The following is a 26,096-nucleotide window of genomic DNA, read 5'->3' on the forward strand; positions in this document are numbered from 1 at the left end:
TTTAAACGTGTTTTTATGGCCATATACAAAAATAAATACCTTTTAACTGCGTCACAAAACAAAATTGTAAATCGATAATGTCTAAAAATTATAAATAAGAAATTCCAATATTTTCTATAACAGTATGTTTCTCATTACAAGTATAAGAAAATTTATCAATTGAAAAATACAAAGATTGAAGATATAAAACTGCCCAGATAAAAAGATTTATAGTTATTATTTAAAAATATTTCTTTCTTCAGCTAATTTTTTCAAATGGATATTCGTAAATCTCTAATGTTTGTTATTTGACCTCTTCTTAAACGATACAGCTATTTATAAAATCAAAATGTTACCTTAAATCATGATTTCTTTGATTAAGAGTATGTTTGGCTTGAGTGTGCACTTGCACAAAAAAGTACAAAAACATGCAAATTGGTATTCAAAGTTGTTCTGTAAAATATTCAAACACAGAAGCCCCGTGAATTGGACTTCAAAAGATCTCTGGATCAAAGGCTTAGCGTAGTCAACTTGTTTCCTAAAAAGTTCTCTTGGTGACATTTAACTTTTGCCTTGAAACACTACAAAAAGAACTTTATGCTACAACCGTTAAATTTGAAAGTAAAACAATGTATTAAAGTTTTTCAGTATTATGGATAATTTTGAAATTAGTTTTACTTTCTTTGTTTAATACAAATTTTTACTAAGCAAAAGGTGTCTGAATATGTTATTCTGATAATGAGGTTTCGCTTTCAAAGCTTAGTCAGTACAGATTACGATGATTTATTCTACATTAGATTTTAAGAATATGGTAATTCATTGTAGATAAATGGGTTTTCATCATAACCAGAATGTGTGTTGTATTAAGATATAAATAGAGGCCATTTTTTGAAAATAATTATTGTAATTCAATGTTGACTTGTTTTTCGTTTTGTGCCCATCCTATCTTTGTTGTTTTATAATCAGAATGTTAGGTTATTATAATATTTGTCTTAACCTATTTAGTCTATTATTACTTTGTTCTATTTAAATAGCTAATGTACAGTTAAAAATCAAAACAACAACAATAATGAAATTAACATAACAACGATAACTATAGGTTGTTAAAATGCTACTTGTATTTATTTGTATGCGTAACATAAAACAGTTTTTCGTATAGGTTTGTTAATAGTATCTACTCAAGATGATCATAGGTTTATATTCAGGGAGGCTTCCTTATATTCGATATTTATATGTAATATTGTACTTAGTTTATTTACATGTTCCGGAAAGGGTTCGGCCACTATCTTGCACTTTTTTTACCAAATCGCATTTTAAGAATTAAGGTAGTTCCAATAAAGGTTAAAAACAAAAAATATACAAGATATTTTTTATGTATATTTATATAGGTTTTACGAGTTTGCCCATCGTATTTTTAATTAATTATTTTCCTCATTACTTTTTATTTATTGAGATTAATTATTTTATTATGTACTGCAAATTTTCCGGCATTTAAACCATGATAACTTGTGAACACAAATAAAAACACGCATATTTTACTAAACCAAATTTTGTTAAAATAGGCCTACATTTTTATAGCAAACTTTTTTTGGTGCATAAACAATCCTTACTCATGGTTGCCAACGCCTGAAATTTATTTCGTACTATAAAAATCAGAAGAAAATGTGAAAATGTTTTCAGAATTACTTATGATTTGGTACATGTGTTCCAAAATACATCTAAAAAAATAGGTAAAAAATGTCAGGAATATATCAAAAGATAGTGGTGGATCACCTTAAAAACCTTGAAAAGAAACTGGTACTGTTTTTAGTTGTAAACAAACTTTTTGTGAACTTCTTTTAAGATCATACACAACAGTGGTTTAAATTTAAAAGCTGCTAAATCTCCTGTCAGCTGTATGAAATAACCCAAAGTGATAAGACCTGGGTTTTTAAGGCTTATGCTCTTAAGGCTCAACATGTTTCCTTATTACGTAAAGTGAACTCAAAGTGCTCTGAAAAACAAGTAAATTTGGCAGTGTTTGAAGGTTGTGTGAATATTTCATTCTCCATAATGAAAACACTGTTTGGGGTTTCTCCACATATAAAGCTATAATGCTTAAACAGTTTTCAGAGCTTTTAAGCTTTCGTAATGTTGAAACTTAAATATTGATAAAATTACGGTTTAACGTGCAATTTCAGCTTATTTTATGCATATTTTATTTTCATAAAGACAGCTTCTTACTAAAACACCACCGTAATAAATTATCCGTTTGTTTAAAATATATTCTTTAAGATGGTCTTAGATGTCCATGTCATAAAATATAATGAATGAATATAGTGAATTTTAGATTTTTATGAAACTAAGTGCAAATTAAAGGTAAAAGAAGCAAATTACCTGATGTTGCATTTGCATTTAAATCCTCAAACTAATGTTAACCCTTCTTTAAGGATGAACCAAAGATACCTTCTTCAGAACTAGTCAAGCACGCAGTTACCCAGTTGTTATGCTTTTGCTATTCGTTCTTAATAACATTTGACACACGTTTTATGTTACCAATATTGGAAAAAAAAAACTGTGAGTGATTATCTCAGAAAGATCAAAAACACCGTAGCTAGCCTATTAAAACAACAAAAACAAGTAATCTTTTATACACCTTGTTCCTCATAGCATTTTATTTTTGTGGGATGTAAAATAAGAGATTCGTAATTTCAGGATTTCAGCAATAATTATTTTATTATTTATGACCTTTGTCATAGTTAGTTTTTTTCAAAACTATTGTAATAGTGTTAATTTTTTTTTTAATATCTTCGTTTTAGATAAGCTATAAATTATTCAACATACGAGTAAACAAATTGATTAGATACTCAAGTTTCTTTACGCACGAGTATAAGAAATATATAAAGTAAAGTGTTAATAGACTCAATTCATGCTCTTCAATAAGCTTTCTCAGCCAATCTATTTCTTTAGAGCTAATATGAAAGACTTTTGCTTGGTTGTGGGGATGATAGGTTTCAACGTTATGTTCAGTTCAACCATTTCATATAATACAACTTCGTCAAAACATTTCATGCTTAAGACAAATTATAAAAAATGTGAAATTAAGGGTAATTTTCTTAAGATTTCCGTACAAGAAAAAAGTATAAGGATAGTTTAGTTTTCACCCAACCTAAATACAAAAACGAACATTTTTACTCATTGAACTGCCAGTTTAACATGACTACATTACAATCTATTACGTAATCGTTATTAAGTCAATCTGTTGAAACTATGTTTGTATCAGGTTTGTCCTTGTTAAAGCAAGATGGTAACTCAATTTTAGTGGAACGAAGCGTTGAGATGGTAAAAAATATATATCAATCCACATATTTATCTTAATTTTTATAATTTTTTGTAGATCTATATCGAAAACAGGGCATATATCTACTAGATTTTGGCACAAATTCCCCACTTTAGGTCGGCTAACAGTTATAGGCTATTGCTAATTAAGCTTTGAGGGAATGATGTTTGCTATGCATGGCAAACCTCCGTAATCTAATTACCAGACCAGCCCTGTCCTACTTAGTATTAATGCTTAATTTAATTTACAAATCTCATTGAGATCAGATCCTTAATAAATTATCCAGCCTTACCATCAATCTTGGTCTTTGTTGATGAATAATTCAAGCGATGAAGTGTTACAAGCGGCGCCACGGAATATCTTATCTGTCTCATGCAATCATCCTCATTTCTACAAATGTTATTTTTACTTTATTTAGTTCCAAAATTCGGGTATATATTTTTATGCATGTTGTCCAGATTAGTTAAATTTGGAAGGAATGTAATTTTTTTGTTTGTTAATGATCTTTTATTAACGATCGTCCAATCACGCCGCAGATAAAAACAATGTTTGTAGCATGGTTTTTTTATTTACAAATTCTTAAGATCCATGATAAGAAATACATTTTTAATATCCTCGCAGTTGCAAACCTACAGACTCGGCATATTCCCTTTTGCCCAATTGTACTTTAACTAAAATATATCCTTAAACTCTCAGGTTTATTTGTTATTCAAATGACCTTGGTTTTCATGTGCACATAAGTTTGTTGCTACCAGGTATGTAATGAAGTGTTTTCTAATGTTCATGTCGTGGCATGAAGCATAAATGTACCAAATTCTATAAAAATAATTCATTCGTAAATAATCCAAGTACAATGGTTTATTTATTCTCCATAAGAAAAGCATGGACATTTTGAATTTTTAATTAATAATTTTTGGTATCTCTGTTTCCATTAAGCATATAATAATATATATATTTAGGATTCTTAAGCTGTACAATGTGGTTTTAAAATAAATCACTTGACTTAATGTTTTAAGGAGAAATCGATGGGGAAATTAATTTAAACTGTCTACACAACGACAGGTTCCTATTGTTCAATTAGGCTGTTTCACCAATTCTTTAAATTAATTCAGATTGTACACGTCTTGTACAAAATTTCATCGAAATTGAATGGTTTTCACTCAAGTGGGTGACTCTGTTGGGCTCATGGACACATACATATGGTATATTATTTATTAATTTGGATGGTGTTTGTGGCTTCAGGGACTCAGGGATGTAATTGTATCCCGGGTCCACATCATCATGAGTCATACGGTAATAGGTTGTTCTTTTCAGGCGGTAATTCGATAAAACCTGCTGTAAATCCATTTAATCCTATACAAAAATATCGTTTGTACTTATTGCTCTTTGCTTGTTTACTTGCATTGCACTATTAGGGCGTTCTACAATAAATAACAATTTATATAGCCTTTACAAACATTAAAAGACTACGGCGTCAAAAATACTGTTTTCATTACAGTGAGCAAGTTATTCAAATCCGGTGGATCAGAAAGTGAAGACTCGCCGTACTTCGAGAAGTCTCTTTACACAGTTCAGGTGAAGGAAAATGAGGAACTGCGCCAACCTATTATTGCTGTCAAGGCAGAAAACCATGACGAAGGTAGGATAGAACGATGTGTTAGCAAATGTTGTAACAATACATTATTTTACGTTTCTATTACTTTGTGATTTCTGTACCACTGCTCACTTAGTGAAGTAACTTCAAAGAGGTCCTTTTGTTTTGAGGGTCTTTTGTGTAGTGTGTGACATTTTGGAATTGGACTTTCTATTGTGGTGTAGTTAGATTTTATGACTTCAACCATAGATAAAAGGAGCAGACACTCCTTACTCTCTACTCCTCTACTCCTTTTATCTATGCTTCAAATTTACTTTACACGTTAAAAGAAATGCTTAGGAACGACATATAGCTTTACGTATTCATTCAATAATCTACTGTTGAAATTGTGTAAACACTGTATATGTCTTACCTTTGATACTTTTATTTGACAAAATAACTTACACGTTCTTTACCACACCATGTAAATGGTATAGAAGGAAAGTCTAAAAACAATCAAAGATCTATTTCACTAAGAAAGAGTACGTTCTTAATTTATGTAAAATAGCTAGGTAGACGAAATAGGTTATGGTTAACCATTAAGGTTTGGGTGTTTCTCAAGTATAAAGCTGTACAACTAACATCGAGAATAGATTTACGTTCATATGATTTTCATCTTAGAAATCTTAGTAATGATTTATTTTTCACAAGCATCGTCTGTACGATACGAGATCGCAGGCGGTAACGTAGGAGGTGTGTTTGAGATCAACCAAGAGAATGGAGCCGTCTCCCTTGGAGCCCCTCTGGACTACGAGTCTAGGAAAAAGGTATGCAATTTGAAATAATTACGTTTTATTGTGGTAAAACATATATTATAGTTCGTTATTACCATTAAAATTGAGAACAGATACAGTGAATAAATATAGTCAAAATAGTAAACGTTAAAAACGATTTTGGAAATATCTAATCGCATAGCTTGGCAAGATATTCAGTTAGAGAATATCTCGGCCTAACTGAATATTCAATTGAACATATAACCAATATTCATGCCATAATGTGGGATCATGGAGAACACTGTTGTGATTTTCCGTTTAAATGATATATACGACAACTGAGATAAAAGATATACCCTTCTAGTTCTACATGGAAGGGTTGTTTGGTTAAAAATGAGTAAGGCAAAATTAGACTGGAACAAAATACAAGTACACAGTTTTCCCACAAACTTTTTAGATACAGTTTTGTTCACAGTTGACAACAATTGGTTAAACATAATATTTAAACAATACAATTTAAGCTTGTATAGTTTATGCCAAAAAGGATAATATAACATAATCCAGACGTAATAATACTACATTTAACAGAAGGCCATTGTACCCATAGATTGTAAATGTGAGCTTTCCTCCGTTGGGGTTTCATTTAGCCATTGTAATGATTCTCCTCTGTTATAAGTCACTTAGCTCCTGGAGAAACTGAAACTCTAGTCCGTTATTCAGTTCAGAAGCCCCGAGCAATAGGTTATTACGATGTAAATTTTGACCGTAAATGTCCATTGGCTTAATTATTCTATAAACATATTACAACTAAATGTGTATACATTTTCATGCTCTGTAGTAATCTTCATACAAAACACTGTTCTAATAACATGCTGGTTACGATTAATATGATTCAATTTGGTTGAGTTTGAAACTATTGAGTATTACATTTTGTAAAAGAATGAAAGGCCTATTGGAAATGGTGTATTGCATGTCTGCAATGTACAATATTACATTTCAATCAATTATTTTAGTTACATAAACAGCATTGGGTATTTCAAGCAATAATAATTATAAGTTAATTAGCAGCTTAGAAGGTATGAAACGAATGTCAGGTTATTCCAATTAAAGATGTATTCATCAACGTGTATTAATCCTGAATTTTCGCTCGAAATAAGCGAAAATGTCTTTTGATAGAGATACATTTTGGCTTTGAATACATTACCAAGCCTAATACTGTTTTTGTGAATATGTTGAATGATTTCGTGTTAAGTTGTTTTTGTTGTTGTTATTTAGGATTATAAATAAAAGTAGATGTAAGTTTTAGCTCATTAAAGGTCACATCATGCGTTGTTCATACGTTTTCTTTAAGAATTCAACTTATTTTGTTCGGTTCTAATAATCTAAATAAGTTTAAACAATAGTTAGTTATATGTACCTAGCCCATGGCCTTTCATATTGTTTCATTCATAGTTTTCCATGAACACTACGGTCTTATAAATATAGCCTATTTCATTTTTTTCATATGAGTAAAGCATAGAAAGTACCTTCATATGTTATTTTCAAGAATGGCAGTAATAACAAAAATATGTTCAATACAATTCCACAACAACCTAATTCGTGTTTGTAGATGTCTGTATTGTATTAGATTATTTTCTGTTTTCCATTTCATTAGATTTTCGTTAAGTTTTGTTTCAAAAGATGAAATTTCAAATTAACAGAGAAAAAAGTCACGAAATGGTTAAGCGTGAAAAAGAATTACAATGTTACAAATGAAACTGCAGGTGAATAATGGCCCATCCTTCAGGTGTCACCAAGTGCTATTCCTGTGCTCGGGTGACAAAAATACTTATCTAAATTCTTACGATTTTCTCAAATGTAACAATATTAACATACGTACGTATATCGCCATGATTTAAAAATAGTATATACTAAAATAGGTGTATAACATAAGTATATTCCTTATATACAAACTTCCTTATACATAATTAATGTCCATATACGGATACAAATTACTACTAAATCAGACTTAAAAATACATTAACGTAATTAGGACTACGTGATATGGTTGATATGGATTTAATTACTTTTATCAATGCGTCAAAACGTAATTTTCTTGTTACATAGCCTTTAAATTATAATACTTTGTGTTAAAATAATTGTTTAAAAAAGGCTAACATAAACATTTGATTTAGGCCTGTAATATAGAAAAATAAAGGTGAATGCGAAATAAAACTAAATAACTTGTAACTTAATATGCATTGTGTAAGCCTACTCCTACTACAATAATTAAAATTAACCTTTAAACAGTCTGCTCGTCAATATTTTTTTTACTTCCTGTAAAATGAAAACATTAAATAGTGGAACGACATAAAATGTCCATATATTTCATAAGTATTCCATGGCTATTTATTATTTACATATATTTACGAGTCGTTTGTACAGACAGTTTTTTAATTCAACTACAGATTCAACAACTAGACAAAACGTCAGGGCGTTTATGTCTACTTACGTTCCTAAACATACTAATATAAAGAAAAAAGTCAACACCATTGAAGGTGCTTTGCAAAAACATAAAATTAAGCTTAAAATTCATCAAAACTGATGAAAATACCGAATCATAAGTAAATAAGAAATACTTACACATGTCTTATAATATATTTGTAATAAAACACTGTATTTGTTGGAGGGTGACAGTGGCATAAGTTGATTTAGTAACCACTTATTTATGTCGTAGTTTGACAACGATAAATGTTCCAGTACGATCTTCGATTATCGGTGACTGATGGTGAGTCAGTGAGTTACACGACTCTACAAGTGACCGTGTTAGATGTAAACGACCATCCCCCAGTGTTTGAACACCCGTCGTACCGCGCCACTGTGCTGGAAGAAGAGAAAGAAGGGCTACCTGCGAAGATACTGCAGGCAAGTAGTATTTGTTAAATGTTTCTAAATTTATTTTAGCAATGAATACCAAAACGCATTTCCTTATCTAGTTGAAATATAGAACACCAGCAATATCGAAATTAAAATATGTTTTTGAAAAGCCTCCAAACAGATTATTAGAAATCTCTGTGATCTTAAATCAGTTGTTTCACTGAACATGTTTAGGTTAGGATCTGATTCAACAGAAAAAGAAATTGTACAACAGTCGCATTCAATTTATCGTCGTTCATAAATAGCCATAACTAGGAAAAATGCTATTTCTTATTGCATCTTTTTAAAAGTCGAAGGTTAAAATATCAATATATTCCTCAAAACGTTTTGCTAACTAACAATCCTGTTACAATCTTAGAATATCATGTTTCAGACAGGTTTTAAGTGAATTGTATTTGTAACTACCCTTATTAATTTACTGCCCTTATTTTAACCGCCTGCATTAATTTACAGGTAAACGTGACGGATGCCGATGTAGATAGACCAAAGGATGTTGTGTATTTCCTCACTGGTCCGGGTGTGGATGCTGACGAACCGTCCAGTGGAAAGTTCTCAATAAATAAAACCTCGGGAGAGGTATATGTGCTCAAGGTAAGCGTGAAATAAAACCTAAGCTTGCACGTGTGTCTGATGTTGGTCGAATATTTATACAAAAATAGCGAGATGGGATAGCGTTTTAACTATCCCTGAAGTATAAAACCAAATAAAATATTCTACAAAACAGTTAATTTGTATGGCATTTAACAATGCACGTGGGTATTAAATATTATCGTTTTCACTCGTTACTTTCTTACATCAGTGTGGACGATCATAGAATGTTTGTATTGAATTATTCAACATGTGTCATTTAACCACGTTATTATTGGTTTTTATCGGATGGTTGTATGTATTCGCTCTAAATATACTTTCATAGAATGAATTTAATAAATTTCAATCTCACTTCAAATTAAATTTCTTCTTTCGATTCAGTTGGTAAGGAATGTTGGTTTACCCATATGTATCATCATGTATCATCAATTTACTTACTACATCAATTTTATATCCTCTTACATGTACATGTACCATCTTATATTTCCTCGGATGTATTCAAAGTTGAAAGGCAAAAACGTAAACAGTGTATTTGAGTGTCATTAACACAATTTACGTACATAAACAATATTGTAGGTTACATAATTTTCTCTCAATTTGATCAATCACAGATCACACCAAGCACATCTTTAGGTCAAGGCTTAGGGGATATAGTGCTCGCATGCTATTTAGATGGTTGGTAGCTTAATCCTGAGAAAAATAAATAGCTTTGTTTTTTTTTTTTTTTACTGGACCTTGCTATCCTTAAAATTTTTGTTTCAATCAATGTTCCTGTCCATAAAACCAACAGTTCTTTGTCAGTATCTTGTGTATCATCCAACACTCATCCTTCAATCATACTCGCCTTGTAGCATCAAGATGTGTTGGTCAGACCCAATTATCAAAATACCTTAAACGATTCATATCTCTGATCCTCAGCCCCTGGACCGCGACTTGCCCCATGGTCGGCCGCAGTGGAGGTTTACAGTGTTTGCTCAGGACGAGGGGGGTGACGGCCTTGTGGGGTACGCCGACATCACCGTCAACCTTAAAGATGTCAACGACAATGCGCCTGTATTCCCTCAGCCTCTCAGCGTGGCCAACATAACTGAGAACGGCACAGCAGGTATGCTGACACTTACTTTTTAATAAATTGCAGAAATGTGTTTAGTAAACGTAGTTTACTTAGTTTTAAAATAAAAACGCATTTAAAAACTTTTAATTTCCATTTTTAAACTTACACTAGTTGACTACTTGATAAATTCACTTTCATTTCATTCATAAATTATCTTTTGTGAAACTATTGACAACAAAATTAAAGAGAAAAGAGTTCAAAACTTTTTTAATGTCAATTACTATGCTAGTGTCTACCCCCAGCTATACCGGGTGTCCCACGAAGGGGTTTAAACGTTTGATTTTATATTACGTGCCCATTCATGCACCGAACTTTTTGAAACTTTACACAGTTTAAAAAGTAGGTTCTAAAAATATTCTGGAAAAATGTCAACTCCCTAACCTTAGTAGAAACAAAATGGTGGCATATTGACAAACTTACCAATGTGCTTTATAATATAAACTACTTTCATGATTTATTATTAGTTATTTATTAATTATTATTATTTATTAGTTATTTGATTTATTTTTAGTTTTCCATTAGGCTATGTTCTAGTTTTTTTTTTATTTAAAAGTCACCCTGGAAAGTAACAATAAAAATATTTTATAAAACCAAAAATACCTTTTTTAATGTTTTTAAAGTAACTTTATTCAATATGCCGCCATTTTGTTTCTACTAAGGTTAGGGAGTTGAAATTTTTCCAGAATATTTTAAGAACCTACTTTGTAAACTGTGTAAAGTTTCAAAAAGTTCGGTGAGTGAATGGGCTCGTAATATAAAATCAAACGTTTAAACCCCTTCTTGGGACACCCTATATATTTAGTGAAGGACACACTCCTAAAAATGGAAAGTTTTAAGAACCTTCAAAATTTTTTTATTTTTAAGTCTTGGTTCTCTTATTGAAGTTTAAGATGCAACCACTGACCTACAACTTAAAGAAAACTATTTATGTTCCTTCGCCATTCATATCATTCTTATGCCAAGCAACCTACACAAACACTTCGAGCACACGAGCAATTAAACAGTTTAAGCAGTTATACCAAACCAAACACATATATCTGACTAGGCATGCCTTAATTTAGGTTGGTATTTAACTAATACGATTTCTAACGAAGATAGATTACACAGTGTTGTTTTTCCGCAGGTATCATAGTCCTAGCCATGTCTGCAATTGACTACGATGACCCGGCGGAGGGTGGAAATGCTCAAATAGTTTACAACATTGAGAAGAACGTGTTAGACGAAGAGACAGGAACGCCGATTTTCACCATTGAGCCAAGATCGGGACTCATTACGACAAAGATATGTTGCCTTGACCGAGAAAAAACTCCGGACTATACACTACAGGTTGTAGCAATGGACGGAGGAGGACTAAAGGGTAAATAAAAATACAATAGTTTATAAGGACTCGTACCTTAGACATTGTATTTAGACATTGTCTAAACACACACATTGTTGTGTTAGACATTGTCTAAGGTATTTTGCAGGGTTGTTATTTCCTAACTATTATTTTCGGTATCTATGAAGATAAGGTTGAAATGTCTGTGGCTTCAACATGGTTGTACATAGTTAGATTTGTCATTGTATTGAATGTTACTTATTTAAATTATTAGGCCAATTAATATTTATCCCTTTGTTGAGTAAATAATAGAACAATTTATAATTTCCTGGAATAAAAAACATTTACTACTTGTTCACTTTAGGAAAACGTTTTTAAAGTAAGGCATTATTTAACATTTCGCTGCGAAAAAATTTAATTTAGATTTTTCAATTTGTTGCCCTAATAAAATAATCTTTTATTGAACTATTTGCTAAATAAATTGAATAGAAGTTAATGAAGCTATAGCTGAATTATTTGCTTATAGTATTTTCAAGGGATAAGTCTGTATGTATATTTTGAAAGTATAATTTTCAATGGCTGTTTGGTTTATCATTAAAACTGATCTACTCTATCATCATTTCAGGTACAGGAACGGTATCAATATTAGTGACAGATATAAACGACATGCCGCCATCTTTTACCAAGGACGAGTGGACTACTGAGGTCCTCGAGTCACTGGAAGGGGAAATACCTGACTACACTGTTTTAACTGTAAACGTTGTAGACCAGGACGAGAATAACGACTTTTACTATCACGTAAGTGTAATAAACTAGTATTTCTACATTTAAATATCTAGGAAATTAATGAAGTGGTTTTTCTTTCTAAGAAAAACTTTGGCTGTACTAAAATGTTCCATTAAATGAGGGTACCTTTTACTACTGAGTCATCTGGCTAAACAGGATAATGTAAACGCCTACAAATTACCAAATCACGACTGATCAATCATATTAAATATTTAAACTGCTGATATCCTATTTTACAGGTAGTGGAAGGCAGTGGACCTGGTACAGACAGGTTTACCATGGTTCGTAATGCAGATGGCACTGGTTCTCTTAAGGTGGTAAAACCTTTAGACTTCGAGGATCCTTTACAGTCGCAGGGCTTCCGGTTCAAAATACAGGTGAATGACCAGGTGAATTGCCAAACTGATTAAACACCTTTATGTTATCTTTTATTTTATTCTAGTATTACTGTCTATTCCCTAAGATAAAGATATGATTAAACATTTGTTAACAAATGGATATAAGACCCACAACATTTTAAAATTCATATGTCAGTCACGAGTTAATACTAGTTAATACTTAATAGACTATTATATTATTAGGAGTATTAAGACAGCTTCAAGGCAGTAGTAAAGTAATCTTTCAACTCATCACTTCATAGCACTATACCAAATTATTTATTACCAAATCTAAATTCTCAAATTTAAATAATATATTGAAACAACTATAACAAAAGTGGTATTAGTTTCAATAACGACAGATATTTTGGTCTAAAACAGTTTAATGAAGATATATAAGTTTACATGTTAAACGTATTCGTACATTATCTATCAAGTAGTACCAACGCCGAATCCATCGTCGATCTGTAAAACTTTAAAAATACAATCCTATTTGCTAAACAGTACATAAATTGAAGCAAACCTCGACAGGCAGATATTTTTATCTGGTAAAAACAAACTATTTGTAGTTTGTTAGGGTTTTCTTTTTGAAAAACACCAATAGTCTACAAACGATATTATAGTATTGGTCTATGACACTGAAAATAGTGTAAATTTTCAAATAAGAACAAAATTAAATCCACCTTTTTCAGCTTACAATGTTTTAAATAAAAAAAATATTTTATCAATTAATTCTAAATAAATATACAGCATACAATTTCAATATACAAAACATGAAATATCCGATGATTTCAGGGACCGAACAGAACCCAAGGGAGTTACCATTCAGCGCACTCATGGGTCGTGGTCAGACTGATAGACATAAACGACAACCCACCTAAGTTTGACAAGTCCAGTTCTGAGGTGTCACTCCAGGAGGGTGTGGCATTGGGTACCCTAGTGGACATCTTCCCGGCGAGGGACCCTGACCAGCGGGGACAGGCGAGGGTAGTGTACGGCATCGGCCATCGCAGTGATCCCAGGAGGCACTTCCACATCAGCCAGGAGGGGAGGGTCACCGTCCAACGTCCTTTGGATAGGGAGACGACGCCGATCCATAAGGTAAGGGGATACCATCTAAAATAAGTCATGGATAATTATTCTGTCTGTATAATTGATTAGAGTAAAATAAGATTGTTGGCGTGAAACTATATAATTAATTCATAATTATTAATCACGTATCGAGTTGAATGAGATGGGTTTATGGTAATAGATTTGTTGAATTCATGTTCTGTTGTAGCGTCATTTATACGCAAAATATTTATACTTATTTTAAAGTGTCACGCTGTACAAATTTAATACACGTGGCTAAGTCTTTGAACAGTATTTTATCACAATCGTTGTATTTTGTGACATCATATAGTAGAGCCAAACAAGAATATGAATAAATAGTTGACGAATTATCAGTGAAAAAATCCAAATTAACATGAAACTGGTTGTTTTATGTTTTCAATGTTCAGTTAAACATACAACGTGTAATTAAATTAACTGGCTATAGTCGTATTCAAATTTGTGTAAGAGAGTATTTAATTTATAAATCATAGCAAAGTTTTAGTTTCTTTTAACTTTTTTAGTTTTATTTATTCAAAAGCAATATTATTTTTAGTAGTAAATAAAAAATTTTGAAAGCCATCTATATTTTAATAATTAAACTAAGTGCATTAATAATTTAAATCATTCGTTAGGCATTGTTTGAAAACATGTGATTTAAATCTTGAATTAACTAATAAAATTATAAAATAATTATTTTACATACAAAAAGTATAGGATATATAGAAAATCAAAACACAGAAATTTGTAAAAATATATTAAGACGTATCAAAAGAAAAAACTAATGAAATAAAATAAATTCACAGAACATTTTTAGCTTAATGAGATTAATAGTAAAACTGTATATTATTTGTTTTTGTTATGAGCTAAAATATTACTCACAGGAAGACATGAGCTTTTAAAACTCTAGCCAGACCCATTAGGAGTTTGCTTTAACCATTTGCTGGTGTCAATCTTGTCCATTATAATAATTAAAATCTGCTTAACAGAGGTTTTAACTTTGAAATTAGTAAATTTCTAGGGAATTAACATTTTAGAGAATACTTTACAATAACCGGATTTGAGTTGAAACCTTCAAAGCCGTTTCATCTAATAAAATATGTTTGATCTACATCACGGTTGTTTTTAGACCTCTGACTAGTTTTTCTTTGTCTACCTACACATGTCTGAAATATTATGCATTATATCTGAAATAGTAATTCACCTGTACCTATGACACATTTAGCTATTTGGCCTGACTACTAAATAAGAAAAATTGTTGCATCGAGGTAAAATTTCCACCAAAACATGAAAAATATTTTAACCAGCAGCATTTTATTTAAATTAACAGTATTGTACATAGGTGTTGAAAAAAGTAAAATATACTTACAGATTTGGTAATTTAGGAATAAATAAATAATAATATCGTTATCAATATGAATAGTCCACCACTGCCATGCCCCTAGTTGCTAATAACTGCGAAAGACGATGGGGATCCTGCACTAACGGCAACAGCTACTCTCACTGTCAGAGTCTTGGACGTCAACGATAACGCCCCACAGATGTTGAAGGACTACGCCCCCGTGGTGTTGGAGAACTCTTCTCCAGGGGTCTTCCTAGAGGTCTTTGCCCGCGACGTAGATGACTCCGCCAAGGGCAACGGACCTCCTTACACTTTTCATCTGGACCCAGCGGCCAACTCAACCTTGGGAAGCTTGTTTTCTGTTGAACCTAATCCAAGTGAGTAGTCTCGGTGTAATCAATAAATGTTATACCCTTCTTAAAACTTAATATATTCATTAAACACTTTTGATTCATATTAAAAATATTATTTATAATTCAGCTAAAGAATTTAATTTCATTTCTTATATTTTTTTATTTTACAGATATCGTAACATAAACAAGTAACTGATCTTTCGACAGAAATTGTATTAAAATAAGTCACTTGTAAAAAGACGTTGTATTATGTGGATATGTATTTTCTGTTATCAATATTTTATTGTTCAAAATAACTCTTTTAATGTGTTAGTTTTAAAATGTTTAATGTCCTAGACTTCTTAAAAAATCACACATAATAAGTGAATATAGTTTTGGTTTTGATTTTTGTTTTGTTTTACCATATCCAACTGCTCAATGAATATGTACTAACAGGATGATGTTATTCAATTGAATTAAATAATCATATGACTAAAGTATTCTATCGATACCATTACAACGTTGTTAGATAGCATTGTTATAAGTAGCAAGTAAATTGTTATTCCCACATAATCACATCCACTATGTCCACAGTGGGGGATGAAGGGCGAGGCACAGCCATCATATCTACTCTCAAAACCTTGGACCGAGAACAACAGAAACTCTACCTTCTACCCTTAGTCATTCAAGACTCTGGAGATCCAGTGATGAGTGCCACCTCCACTCTAACAGTCGTGGTCGGCGACCTCAACGACAACCCTATGTCTCCAGGAAACACTCACATACACGTCTACAGGCTACAGGTGAGCCTATCTATCTCACAAGATGACAGAAACACTGATAATCAACAAACGGAACCTAGAGATTTGCCACAAAATTCTAGAAATCAAGAACTTTCCTTCCAATAAAACGGAATATTATTTTTAAATATAAGGGAAAATGAACAAACAAACAGGTTTAAAACTCGTTTGCGCATAATTTAATTGCGTGTGCAAAAGATAAATATTGTTTTCATAAAAACAGATGCTAAGTTTGTTTATTTGGAGCATTCATATTTACAAATATGTGATAAGTGTTTGATTTGCAAAATTAATTATTTAGTTTCATGAGAGAAACTTGCTTCGAGCAGCATTGCAGCAAAATAATTAGATAATTGGATTTGCCAAACAAACAAAATCATCGGTAAAGTTCGTGTCCCAATGCAATGATTAAATATCATATTTATACAGTTTCAAGTTGTTTTAATAACTCAAACATTTCAACATGGACTAGTAAAGGCAAGATAAATTATGTTTTAAAGTGTAATGGCAAATACCCCACTGCAGCAAACCTGCGGACCAAGCAAGCTTCCATCTGTATAACATAGTATTATATTTACGTGAGTTGCGTAAACTACTTTACAATCACTTCTCTTAATTCTAAGCGAGGTTATGGTTTCGTTTATAACCTCAGTGCCACCGGTAATTCATCGAAACATTGTACCAAACACTAATTGCACCACTCAACCTTAACAAATAAATTGGTCTAAATAGCTGATCTCTGTCAATCCTAGAACCTCATTGGTCCGTTAAAAAAGTAAATCATTGATTTTTAAAAATGATTGTAAAAAAGTCATATTTCAGGACAAAAGTAAAAAAAAAATTTATAGCAAAATGTGCATAGTTTTGTGTAACAAATTTTTCTGTATCATTCCAGGGAAGTGAAAAGGACATGGAAATTGGTCGAGTGTATACAGAGGACCCGGACGACTGGGACCTTCCGGACAAAACGTTCTCCTGGATGTCCAAGGCCCCGGGATTCCGTCTGGACCAGGACACAGGGGGACTCCGGATGTCTAGGGACACTCGGCCAGGGGTACACCATATGTCTGCTAGAGTCAGGGACGCCAGACACCCTCTGAGACCAACTGTGGTCTGTAACGTCACCGTCTCCGTGGAAGACATCTCTAAGGAAGACGTTGCTAACTCAGGGGTAGTCACTCTGGCTGGAGTCAGCGAGGTTAACTTTATCAAGGTATGCTATTACCTGTTTGGCTTATTTTAGTTTTTTTTTTTTTTTTTTTTTGTACATATCCAAGAAGATTTTTACGTTTTTATAGGGGGACGGTCCAAAATTATAACTTTACTACCTAATGTCAAACTGTTGTTAGAGAAATGCACTACTTTAGGTAAATTACAGTGTGTCTTATTATTACTAATTTTAATCTAAGTCATTTGTATTTTAAAAGTTGTTTGATAAGGAACGGTCCCGTTCCTAGACGTCACTGCCTAATCTTGACCTTTTGCTATTTATAGATATCCCACTGACTAATCTGTTTAAGAGACTCGTTTGGAATTTAACCATTGGACCTTCGTATTTGAATGCAAACACTATTACCGTTTGACAACACATTGAAATAATAGGAAAAAAACACTTAGTTTTCAATGGTTTAAAACACTTCACCAACTCATTAATCCGTATACTTACTTTTTCCACAAAACATATACTTAAAATTAAAAATGATTTAAAACCTAAGCAATAACATATATTTATCTAAGCCCCTTTTACTCCGGTAGTGCCGCTCATCAGTAAGAGGTACTAATTGAATGACACAAAAATTCCTAAATTGAATTATAACAGTCCATTTCTGTAATTAAGATTATACTAATGTTTAATCTAGAAAATAATTTAAAAAATTGCTAGCGGTAAGGGGAAATATGTTTAAATTATTCATATAAAGCGGAAAAAATATTTTTTATTTGTATACTTTTCATTTGATATATAACACGTATCTTAGGTTATTTAAAAATAAAAGTAAAACTAATAAGGGAAAAGGGTTCTACATCTATGTTTGAATTGCTGACTTTTTAGCGAATTTCCTATAAGAAAATATATATTACTGATGAGGGCACGGAGAGACCTAGACCTGGGATCGATTTACACTTTTAACAAATATTGATGTCCCCAGAGGCGTGAAACCCAATTCGTTCAAATTTATTATAATGTTTGTTCACGGAGTATGCGCGTCTATGAACACGATAACTCGAGTAGTTTTGGTCTGATTTTGATGAAATTTGGCATAAATGTGTAGAGCTAGAGAAACTTGAATGCGTTCGCGAACCAGCAAGACCGCATTATGGAGGTTTTTTTAGTTTTCTTTTCAAATATTTTTTTAGACCTTTCACCCTTACATGAAAATGCTCAATTTTGATTGCAGTCATCGTCAAGAGTTTAAAAGCAAACGATTCTGACCATTTAAGAGATGTTTCACGATAAAAGGTTACGGAGAATATTACAAATAAAGTGTACTTTAAAATTACCATTTTATTTTTATGGGGAAAAGCATGGTATTCGAGAAATCACCGTTATAGAGTTTATTCAAATACATATACCCATGTATTTATAGTACTAATAAAAAACAAACAAAGATATTTTAATTCCATTGGTTTGAAATGGGATATAACTAAACAATATACAAGTCCGTGCTATATTAAAAGCTATATTTTTAGTCAAAAGTCATATTAAACTCGAGCAAAAGGAAGCCAAACCTCCTCGTATTGAGTGTAAATACAACCCTTTGACACCAAACTACACTTACGATGTAGTATTATATCCTCTCTAGGCAATCCGATTCCTACGCGGATACATAAGCTTACGATTCCTTCTCACGCACGTTATATACCTGTGTAATGTAATAGCGGTTTCGAAAGTACAATGTAGATTTAGACCGTTAATAAATTTTATATTTTACCGTAAAACGCATTGTTTTGTTCCTAGTGCACAAGAAGCGTTAAAAGATTAAGGAACTGTTTAAAATACTATATAAAATATATTGAGTTTTGTCACACCTGAAACAGTATCAAAACTCACCACAAAGGCATAAAAATAGATGTGTTTTAAATTGAAATGTATACAATATTTAGCAGAATGTACACGTATAACATTTTAGCATCGTGTACAATTTAAGAATTTAAACAAAATACTGTATTTAAAAATAGTTTTATTCTAGCTCGTTCAATCTTGCTATTCATTGTCTTCATGGATAGGTTTCCTCGGCCCCATACTTTTGTTATGTCCCACACTCAAATCCTAAGACGCATGCTCTAGCCTAGAACCATTTTACACATTACTTTAGGCCAGGCCTAGAAGGTTGTGGCATTAGAATTTTGATTAAATAAATTTGTGATTGATGGTATTTGAACTTGGGACCTTGGAGACCAAGTTATTGCATTCTACTAGACTCTCACCATATGCTGGTATTTGTGTGGGGACAGTTTCACAATCGAGGAAAACTTATAAATTATTTTCACCAACATTTTGGCCTCGATGTAGAGTGTCATCTTAAGCGTATCTCAAAATCCACATTAACATAAACTTTAGTAATTCAAGTGACTCTAAAGATGCCACAGAGTGTGTGAAGGTAATTTTTTTTATCACTTACTTAAGATTAAATAATTAAATGTTTAAAAGTTCGTAATAATAACTTTATTTAACTATAGGAACATTTATTTCAGACTACTAACACGAGTCAACCAAGCCCAATTGAGGCATTTCGCGCCACAACTGCTAGTATACTGCAGACTCGTACTTCTAGTGTCACAGTCTTCAGCATCCAAAGCAGGGATCGTTTCCCTCCTCAAACTGATGTCAGATTCTTCGTCAAAGAAAACTCAACATACTTCAAACCTGTCAGATTGCATGGACTACTGCTGATGCATAGATATATTGTAAGTATTATAAAAAAAATTGTATTGATATACAAATTCGTTTATTTTAACCAAATTGTTATGACATTAGTTTTTAAAAATAATTTCCGTCATATGGGCTCCCTTGTATTCCTGTAGAAAGCCCAATCTAGTATTACAATTTTCAAACACACTTTCCAGCAGTGATGGCGTATTCTGTCGATAACTCGATGAGTGTTGATATCCAAACCACTAGAGTCACAACTGATTCACCAAAGCTCGAATACCTGACTCTGATAACCGATTATGTGGTCCGTAGATCTGACGATAAGTTGATAAGTTGTGTTGTGATAAGTGTATGATAAGTTGTCCGAACTGAACTACGCTTTTCAAAATAAATTTGCATAATTAGCACAGTCACGTTCCTCTTTTGTAAGTCAATTCATGGTTAGCCTACAATGGAAACAGAATAAGCACTAGACAATACAAATCTTTAAATGACAAAAGATAATAAACAAAAATCAGCTGTTTGATTTTATTTTGATTTTTGTTTTAGCAATGCTACAACTTAAAAACCACACAACCAAAAAATCACCCTTTATGTTAATTTAGGTACAAGAAATTAATATTACGTAACAGGCTAGTAAAGAGGTTTCAAATCAGTATATTATGTGGTATTAGTTTTCAGGAAAATAAATTGGAATACTTATAATAACACTAGAAACATATTTTTGAACTCATACTGTTTTAACAAGCCGGCATTTCACATGACATTCACTTATTGGGTCTGATGATGATTGGAGTGTCTAATCGAAATGAGTCACTACTTCCATATTATGTTATATATATTTACCGTACTTTCAAAATAGTATAAGTAAAAATGTATGATTCAAATACACGTGTTTTTATTTACTTTTCATAATAATATAGTGATTAAATTGTAATATGGGCCCATTTTTAGAGGTACTTGTATGTTATCGTAGTTTACGCAACGATTGCGTCAAGATAGTATTAACGACACGAGTAGAAAATGTAAGCCTTAAAAACCTCCACGAGGGACGTTAACACTTTTTACGTGAGTTGCGTAAACTACTTTCCCTACGACAATGTTTTAACATAGATTAAACATACTCCCTTAGGTTTTAATTACAAAAAATCACCATTTATAACTTCTAAGGGAGGTTATGTTTTCGTTTATAACCTTTAATTGCCACTGAAAGTAATGCAACGAAACATTGTACCAAGCACTAATTTCACCACTCAAAAATTAAATTGGCGTGAACAGCTGATTAGTTGAAGTTCAACTCATTATAATTTTACTTCTTCTGTGTCAACCCCTGAACCTCAAATGGTCCGTTACCGGTGTAATTACGAGTAAAACTATGCTGTTATGAAAGTAAACAATGCTGTTATGAGAATCTTTTCAATTCTAAAAAATTGAACTGAAACGGCTACTTTATAAAACTGTCGTAGGTAAATTATGTAATAATTCATTAATGACTACCTAATGAGTTTTATCATAGCCTTCTTTTAGCCACTTTTCTTTCGTTTGGAATTTCATTGTTTTATCATTCACCTTATTTCAACACAGTCAATTTATGACAGAAAAACAACTCACCTTAATAACAAGTGAAGAGTAATCTTTATGATGAAATACATGTTAATTGAAACTGCGCAAAATTTACGATACCACAACCAACTTTCACGTCCTGGAATTCCTGATCAAAGTATTGACCACTCATATAGTTTGAAACTCTTAACTTAGATTATGCAACAGGAAATCGTAACTGCCCTTGAAGCCATGCATGTATGCTAAGTGATTACAAGTGATCACTTGTGTTCGGGCAAGTCAAATAACGAGTTAATCTCTTTCTACTCAATCTGGTAGTTTTCCCTGTGCTTCCTACGAAAGTTCTGTTAACGGTTAATAAATTGGTCTAGTTGCCCTTAGAACTGTTAACCATAATCTGGCATAAGTAACTATAAGATTTGAATGGGATTATATTAATTACTCTCCAAACATTTTTTCAACTAACAGGACTAGTAACATTTTTTACCCATTCAAACTACCGATGTCTTAACAGTTTGTAATAAACCCTAATTAATTGCTCCTAATTGCCTGCTAGCTTTGTCATAAAGCGCTTGCACTAATCGTCTAGAATAGATTTTTTTGTGATAAATTTGGTATTTTTGGACTCGAGTTGAATTAATTGTCAAATAATTCACACATAGGATCCCAAACAGAGTAGATTTTTTAACAACAACAATTAAATGTTTTTGGTCATATTGCAGCAAAAACAGCAGTTTTAAATGCATGTGTTGTGGGTCTAAAGTTGCATTTTTATCTCTGGGAAGCAAAAAGCGTTTTCAGCTCCTAGGGAGTAAACATTTGGTGTCAACTCAGCTTTAAATTTCGATTGTAAACTATGTATAGGTATGTATTGAAAGTATGTGTCGATTGTTTAATCGATTGTAGTTAACTGTTGACATAGTTTGTTCCTAATAATGGTGCAATTTGACTAAAAATATAGCTCATCTAAAAAAAAGTGCAAAAAAAAAGTGTGGGGGCAAAAGTGTCTTTTTAACCCTCACTTATTTTCTGACCTCGACTTCGCTTCGATCACTTGAGTTTGGGTCGAAAAGAGTCACTATAAGCCCTAGTGATGAAAAATACGATTTAAAAATAAAAATGTCGTTAGTCTTTTCTCCTTTTGACTGCAATGGTTTTTTTCGTAAAATCCCAACCATGATAGAAAGTCCTGAAATAATGTCTTAAACGTAGAATTACCGTTACCTAATGAACTTGAATGTGTTCTGTTCCAGTTAGAAAGTGCCCTTGGCTGTAGAGTGTCCTCTGTAGGAGATTTCCCCTGTACCTCAGAGTCACTGTGTGATGACGCCACAGGCTGCTCGTCCTCTGTCTCAGTGACGTCACTACCTCATGTGGTTGACGCTAACTCCACCATGGTCACTGGTCCTCGTCTAGACGTTACTGTGAGGTGTTCATGTGCTGCAAGGGATTACATCACACGATACAGCTGTAGTAACACACCTTGCCTCAACGGTGGTGTATGTGTGGACACGAGGCATGGCCCTAGGTAAGACAGATTTGAGCTTTTCATGGGTGTATATTATTTTCCTTAAAATCTAACGAAAATCTTAAACAGTTTTAGTTTGTGTAGCGAAATATTTGCTCTAAAACAGAAGTTACGAATTGCCGTAGAAGAAAAATTGTTTAAAAGCAAATACTGGTTAAAATGTTGAACCGTTTTTGTTTTGACATGTTCTCTATTTCAGAAGAAATGATAATTTAAGATAATCTTTCTTTAGAGGAAAAGGCAAACAAATATAAATTAATAATACATTTAAAATTTTTTGGTGTATTTACCATATTTTACGTTTAACAGTACAGGTTAAGATATATGGATAAAGTATTAAACGTATTTTTATTTACATTCTGTAAAACTTTATAACACTTACAATGCTAAACAAGAAGTTACAATATTGTGTTCAAAGAGTGGTTCCTAGGAGTATCAAATCAACGCCGCACTAATGAAGACAATAAAAATCAAACTACACGACGTCTACGAATAAAATGTGCTAAATATCTGTTTAGCTTGCATATTTGATTTATAAAACAACCCATACTCTACAATCTAAAAAATACCACATTAATTGTTCAATGCTGATGAGTAATCTGTTTAAATAATTGTGTTGGGCAGCTCTTAACCCAAAGAGATTATTAGCAATGCAGTCTAGCTTATATTCATAAGCATTTATGGATTGGGCGAGTATCCATTAGTATGTATGGTTACTGATAATTACCAAGGATTTTAATGGTTATTTTGCCATTATGTTTTGCACTACAAATGTGTATAAAAACGATTGTATAGACTTAGTGGTCTGCGAAGTGGCAAACTGTATCGGTCAACAGCTTACTCAATGATTCGATAAATTAGAATCATTACTCAAAAATACCCCCGCCGCAGCAAACCTGCCGTCTAAGCGAATTTCCATTTATCTGAATTGAGATTCAATTAGATAGATTCAAATAACATTAACCGAGTACCTAGGTTTGCTGCTACAAGGAAACTAAGAAAGTGTGGTTTTTAGTAAAATATTAGTAGCTTAGAACAAAATAAATGTTAAGATTAATCAAAGTTTGATACCAAGTTTGATCAAAATTTATCCATAAACAACCGAACTACACATTCTCCTTAAGAATAACATGGGAATTTAAAATTTACAATTTTTTAATTTTCCCCGTTACCAATAGCCAAAAACACAAAAAGACTTTGATATACTAAATAATTTTTTTGCAAGTGCTTTAAATAGGTCTAGAGAGAAATTGGGAAATTTTGTTTTTTATGGTCAAATATGAGAAAAGCCAATTTTAACCCCATAAAACCACCCGTAAACCCCAGTTTCTATCGTCCAATCATGCTGGTTTGCGAACTCATTCAAGTTTATCCCGCATTACACCTTTTAACCAAACTTCATCAAAAAACGGATATAAATTACTCAAGTTATCGTCACTTATTGTAATACACATATATACATATACATACAGGGTGGCTGAAAGGTTACCTATGCCCCCCCCCTTGACTTTTCAACCATTTGAGATATTTGAAAACTGTTTGTGACATCCTTCCTAGGTATGAGGGGCTACAATAATCGTGGTAAATTTTTAAAATTTTGCCCTTAGGGTGTATGTATTTTACACCCTGAATTACACCCTGAATTTTACACCCCGCCATTTTCTCCCAGTGGTGGTCGGTTATAGCTCTACATTTTCAAATGACAAGTATAGTCTGGTTTGAAATCATTTTACAGGTCTTGATGAAACAAAAAAAATACATAAAGAAAATCAAAATCGACCCACTAATAACTAAATGGCGCCCTTAAACGTTTCAAATCCAAATAACCATAAGGATGGCTGAAAATTAAGTTGCTCTTCCTATAATTTTTAACTATTTGAGATATTTGAAATCGGTTTGCGGCAACTTGTGATAAAAATGATTAAAGCAATGGTTATTAAAAGTAATTTTGAACTGCCATTTTGTTATTAATTGTCCGAATTCTATTTTCTTTATGTTAATTGTTATGTTTCGTCAAGACCGATTTCAAATATCTCAAATAGTAAAAAAGTTAAAGGGGGTGCAAGTTACTTTTTAGCCACCTTGTATACATTTGAACGAACGATGGTTTTGGCCTCTGGGGACATCGAAATGAAAAAGTAAATCAGGCCTGGGACTAGGTCTTACCGTGCCACCTACGGTAATAGCTACAGGGAATTAGGTATAGGGAAATTTGCTAATAAAATGCAGCTTTGTGATATAAAATACAAAGTAAAATGCTTTTGTGTTTTATGTCATTTATTTATTTACAAAGCTAAAGCCAAACAGAACCATCTCATCAGAGATGTTTTATGATTTTGTCTTATGATTTGCTTACGTTCCTAACAAGGTCTTATTTAATCACCCCCCTAACTAATGGGAATTTACAAGTGAACCTGTACACTGAAACAGCTACCGAGCGCAATTTAAGACAACGCAAGGACAAAGATAACCTTCCCACCTCCTTGTCCTTGTCTTAGACAGTGATTGAAGACAATATTCTTATCACAAAAAGTTAGAAGCAATTCTTTGTGGTACTGAAGAAGATTGAAAACCCCCTTAAGTATTTTTTCCCATTGGTATATGATGATTTCAGATGTACCTGCCCAGAGTACCACGACGGTCCACGCTGCCAGCAGTACATCAAGGGGTTCCATGATGGCTGGGCGTGGTATCCAGGTCTGCAGGTTTGTGGAAACTCACACTTGAGTCTGGAACTTCTGACTGACAAGAGCGAGGGACTGCTGCTGTATAATGGTCCTCTTGGTCCAACTAATGGCCAAAGTCTTGTGACAGGTAATAACTTATAG

General features: G+C 32.5%; 1 protein-coding gene across 1 annotated transcript in view; it reads left to right on the forward strand.

Moving 5' to 3' along the window:
* Positions 1-26,096, forward strand: part of LOC129000377 (putative neural-cadherin 2) — a 49,752-nt gene that overhangs the window by 5,758 nt on the left and 17,898 nt on the right. Inside the window, exons 2-16 of the mRNA XM_054427341.1 lie at positions 4,797-4,937; positions 5,583-5,698; positions 8,384-8,548; positions 9,014-9,151; positions 10,067-10,253; positions 11,386-11,619; positions 12,206-12,378; positions 12,606-12,755; positions 13,539-13,844; positions 15,278-15,551; positions 16,101-16,309; positions 17,202-17,519; positions 20,000-20,212; positions 22,994-23,268; positions 25,883-26,082. Of these exons, the coding sequence (XP_054283316.1) occupies positions 4,797-4,937; positions 5,583-5,698; positions 8,384-8,548; positions 9,014-9,151; positions 10,067-10,253; positions 11,386-11,619; positions 12,206-12,378; positions 12,606-12,755; positions 13,539-13,844; positions 15,278-15,551; positions 16,101-16,309; positions 17,202-17,519; positions 20,000-20,212; positions 22,994-23,268; positions 25,883-26,082 (3,099 nt within the window). The remainder of the gene's footprint in view (positions 1-4,796; positions 4,938-5,582; positions 5,699-8,383; positions 8,549-9,013; positions 9,152-10,066; positions 10,254-11,385; positions 11,620-12,205; positions 12,379-12,605; positions 12,756-13,538; positions 13,845-15,277; positions 15,552-16,100; positions 16,310-17,201; positions 17,520-19,999; positions 20,213-22,993; positions 23,269-25,882; positions 26,083-26,096) is intronic.

Source organism: Macrosteles quadrilineatus, unplaced genomic scaffold (assembly GCF_028750875.1).
Source record: "Macrosteles quadrilineatus isolate MER2022 unplaced genomic scaffold, UCM_ALF_1.0 Scaffold_8__2_contigs__length_117827958, whole genome shotgun sequence".
In the NCBI taxonomy this organism is placed as follows: Eukaryota; Metazoa; Arthropoda; class Insecta; order Hemiptera; family Cicadellidae; genus Macrosteles; species Macrosteles quadrilineatus.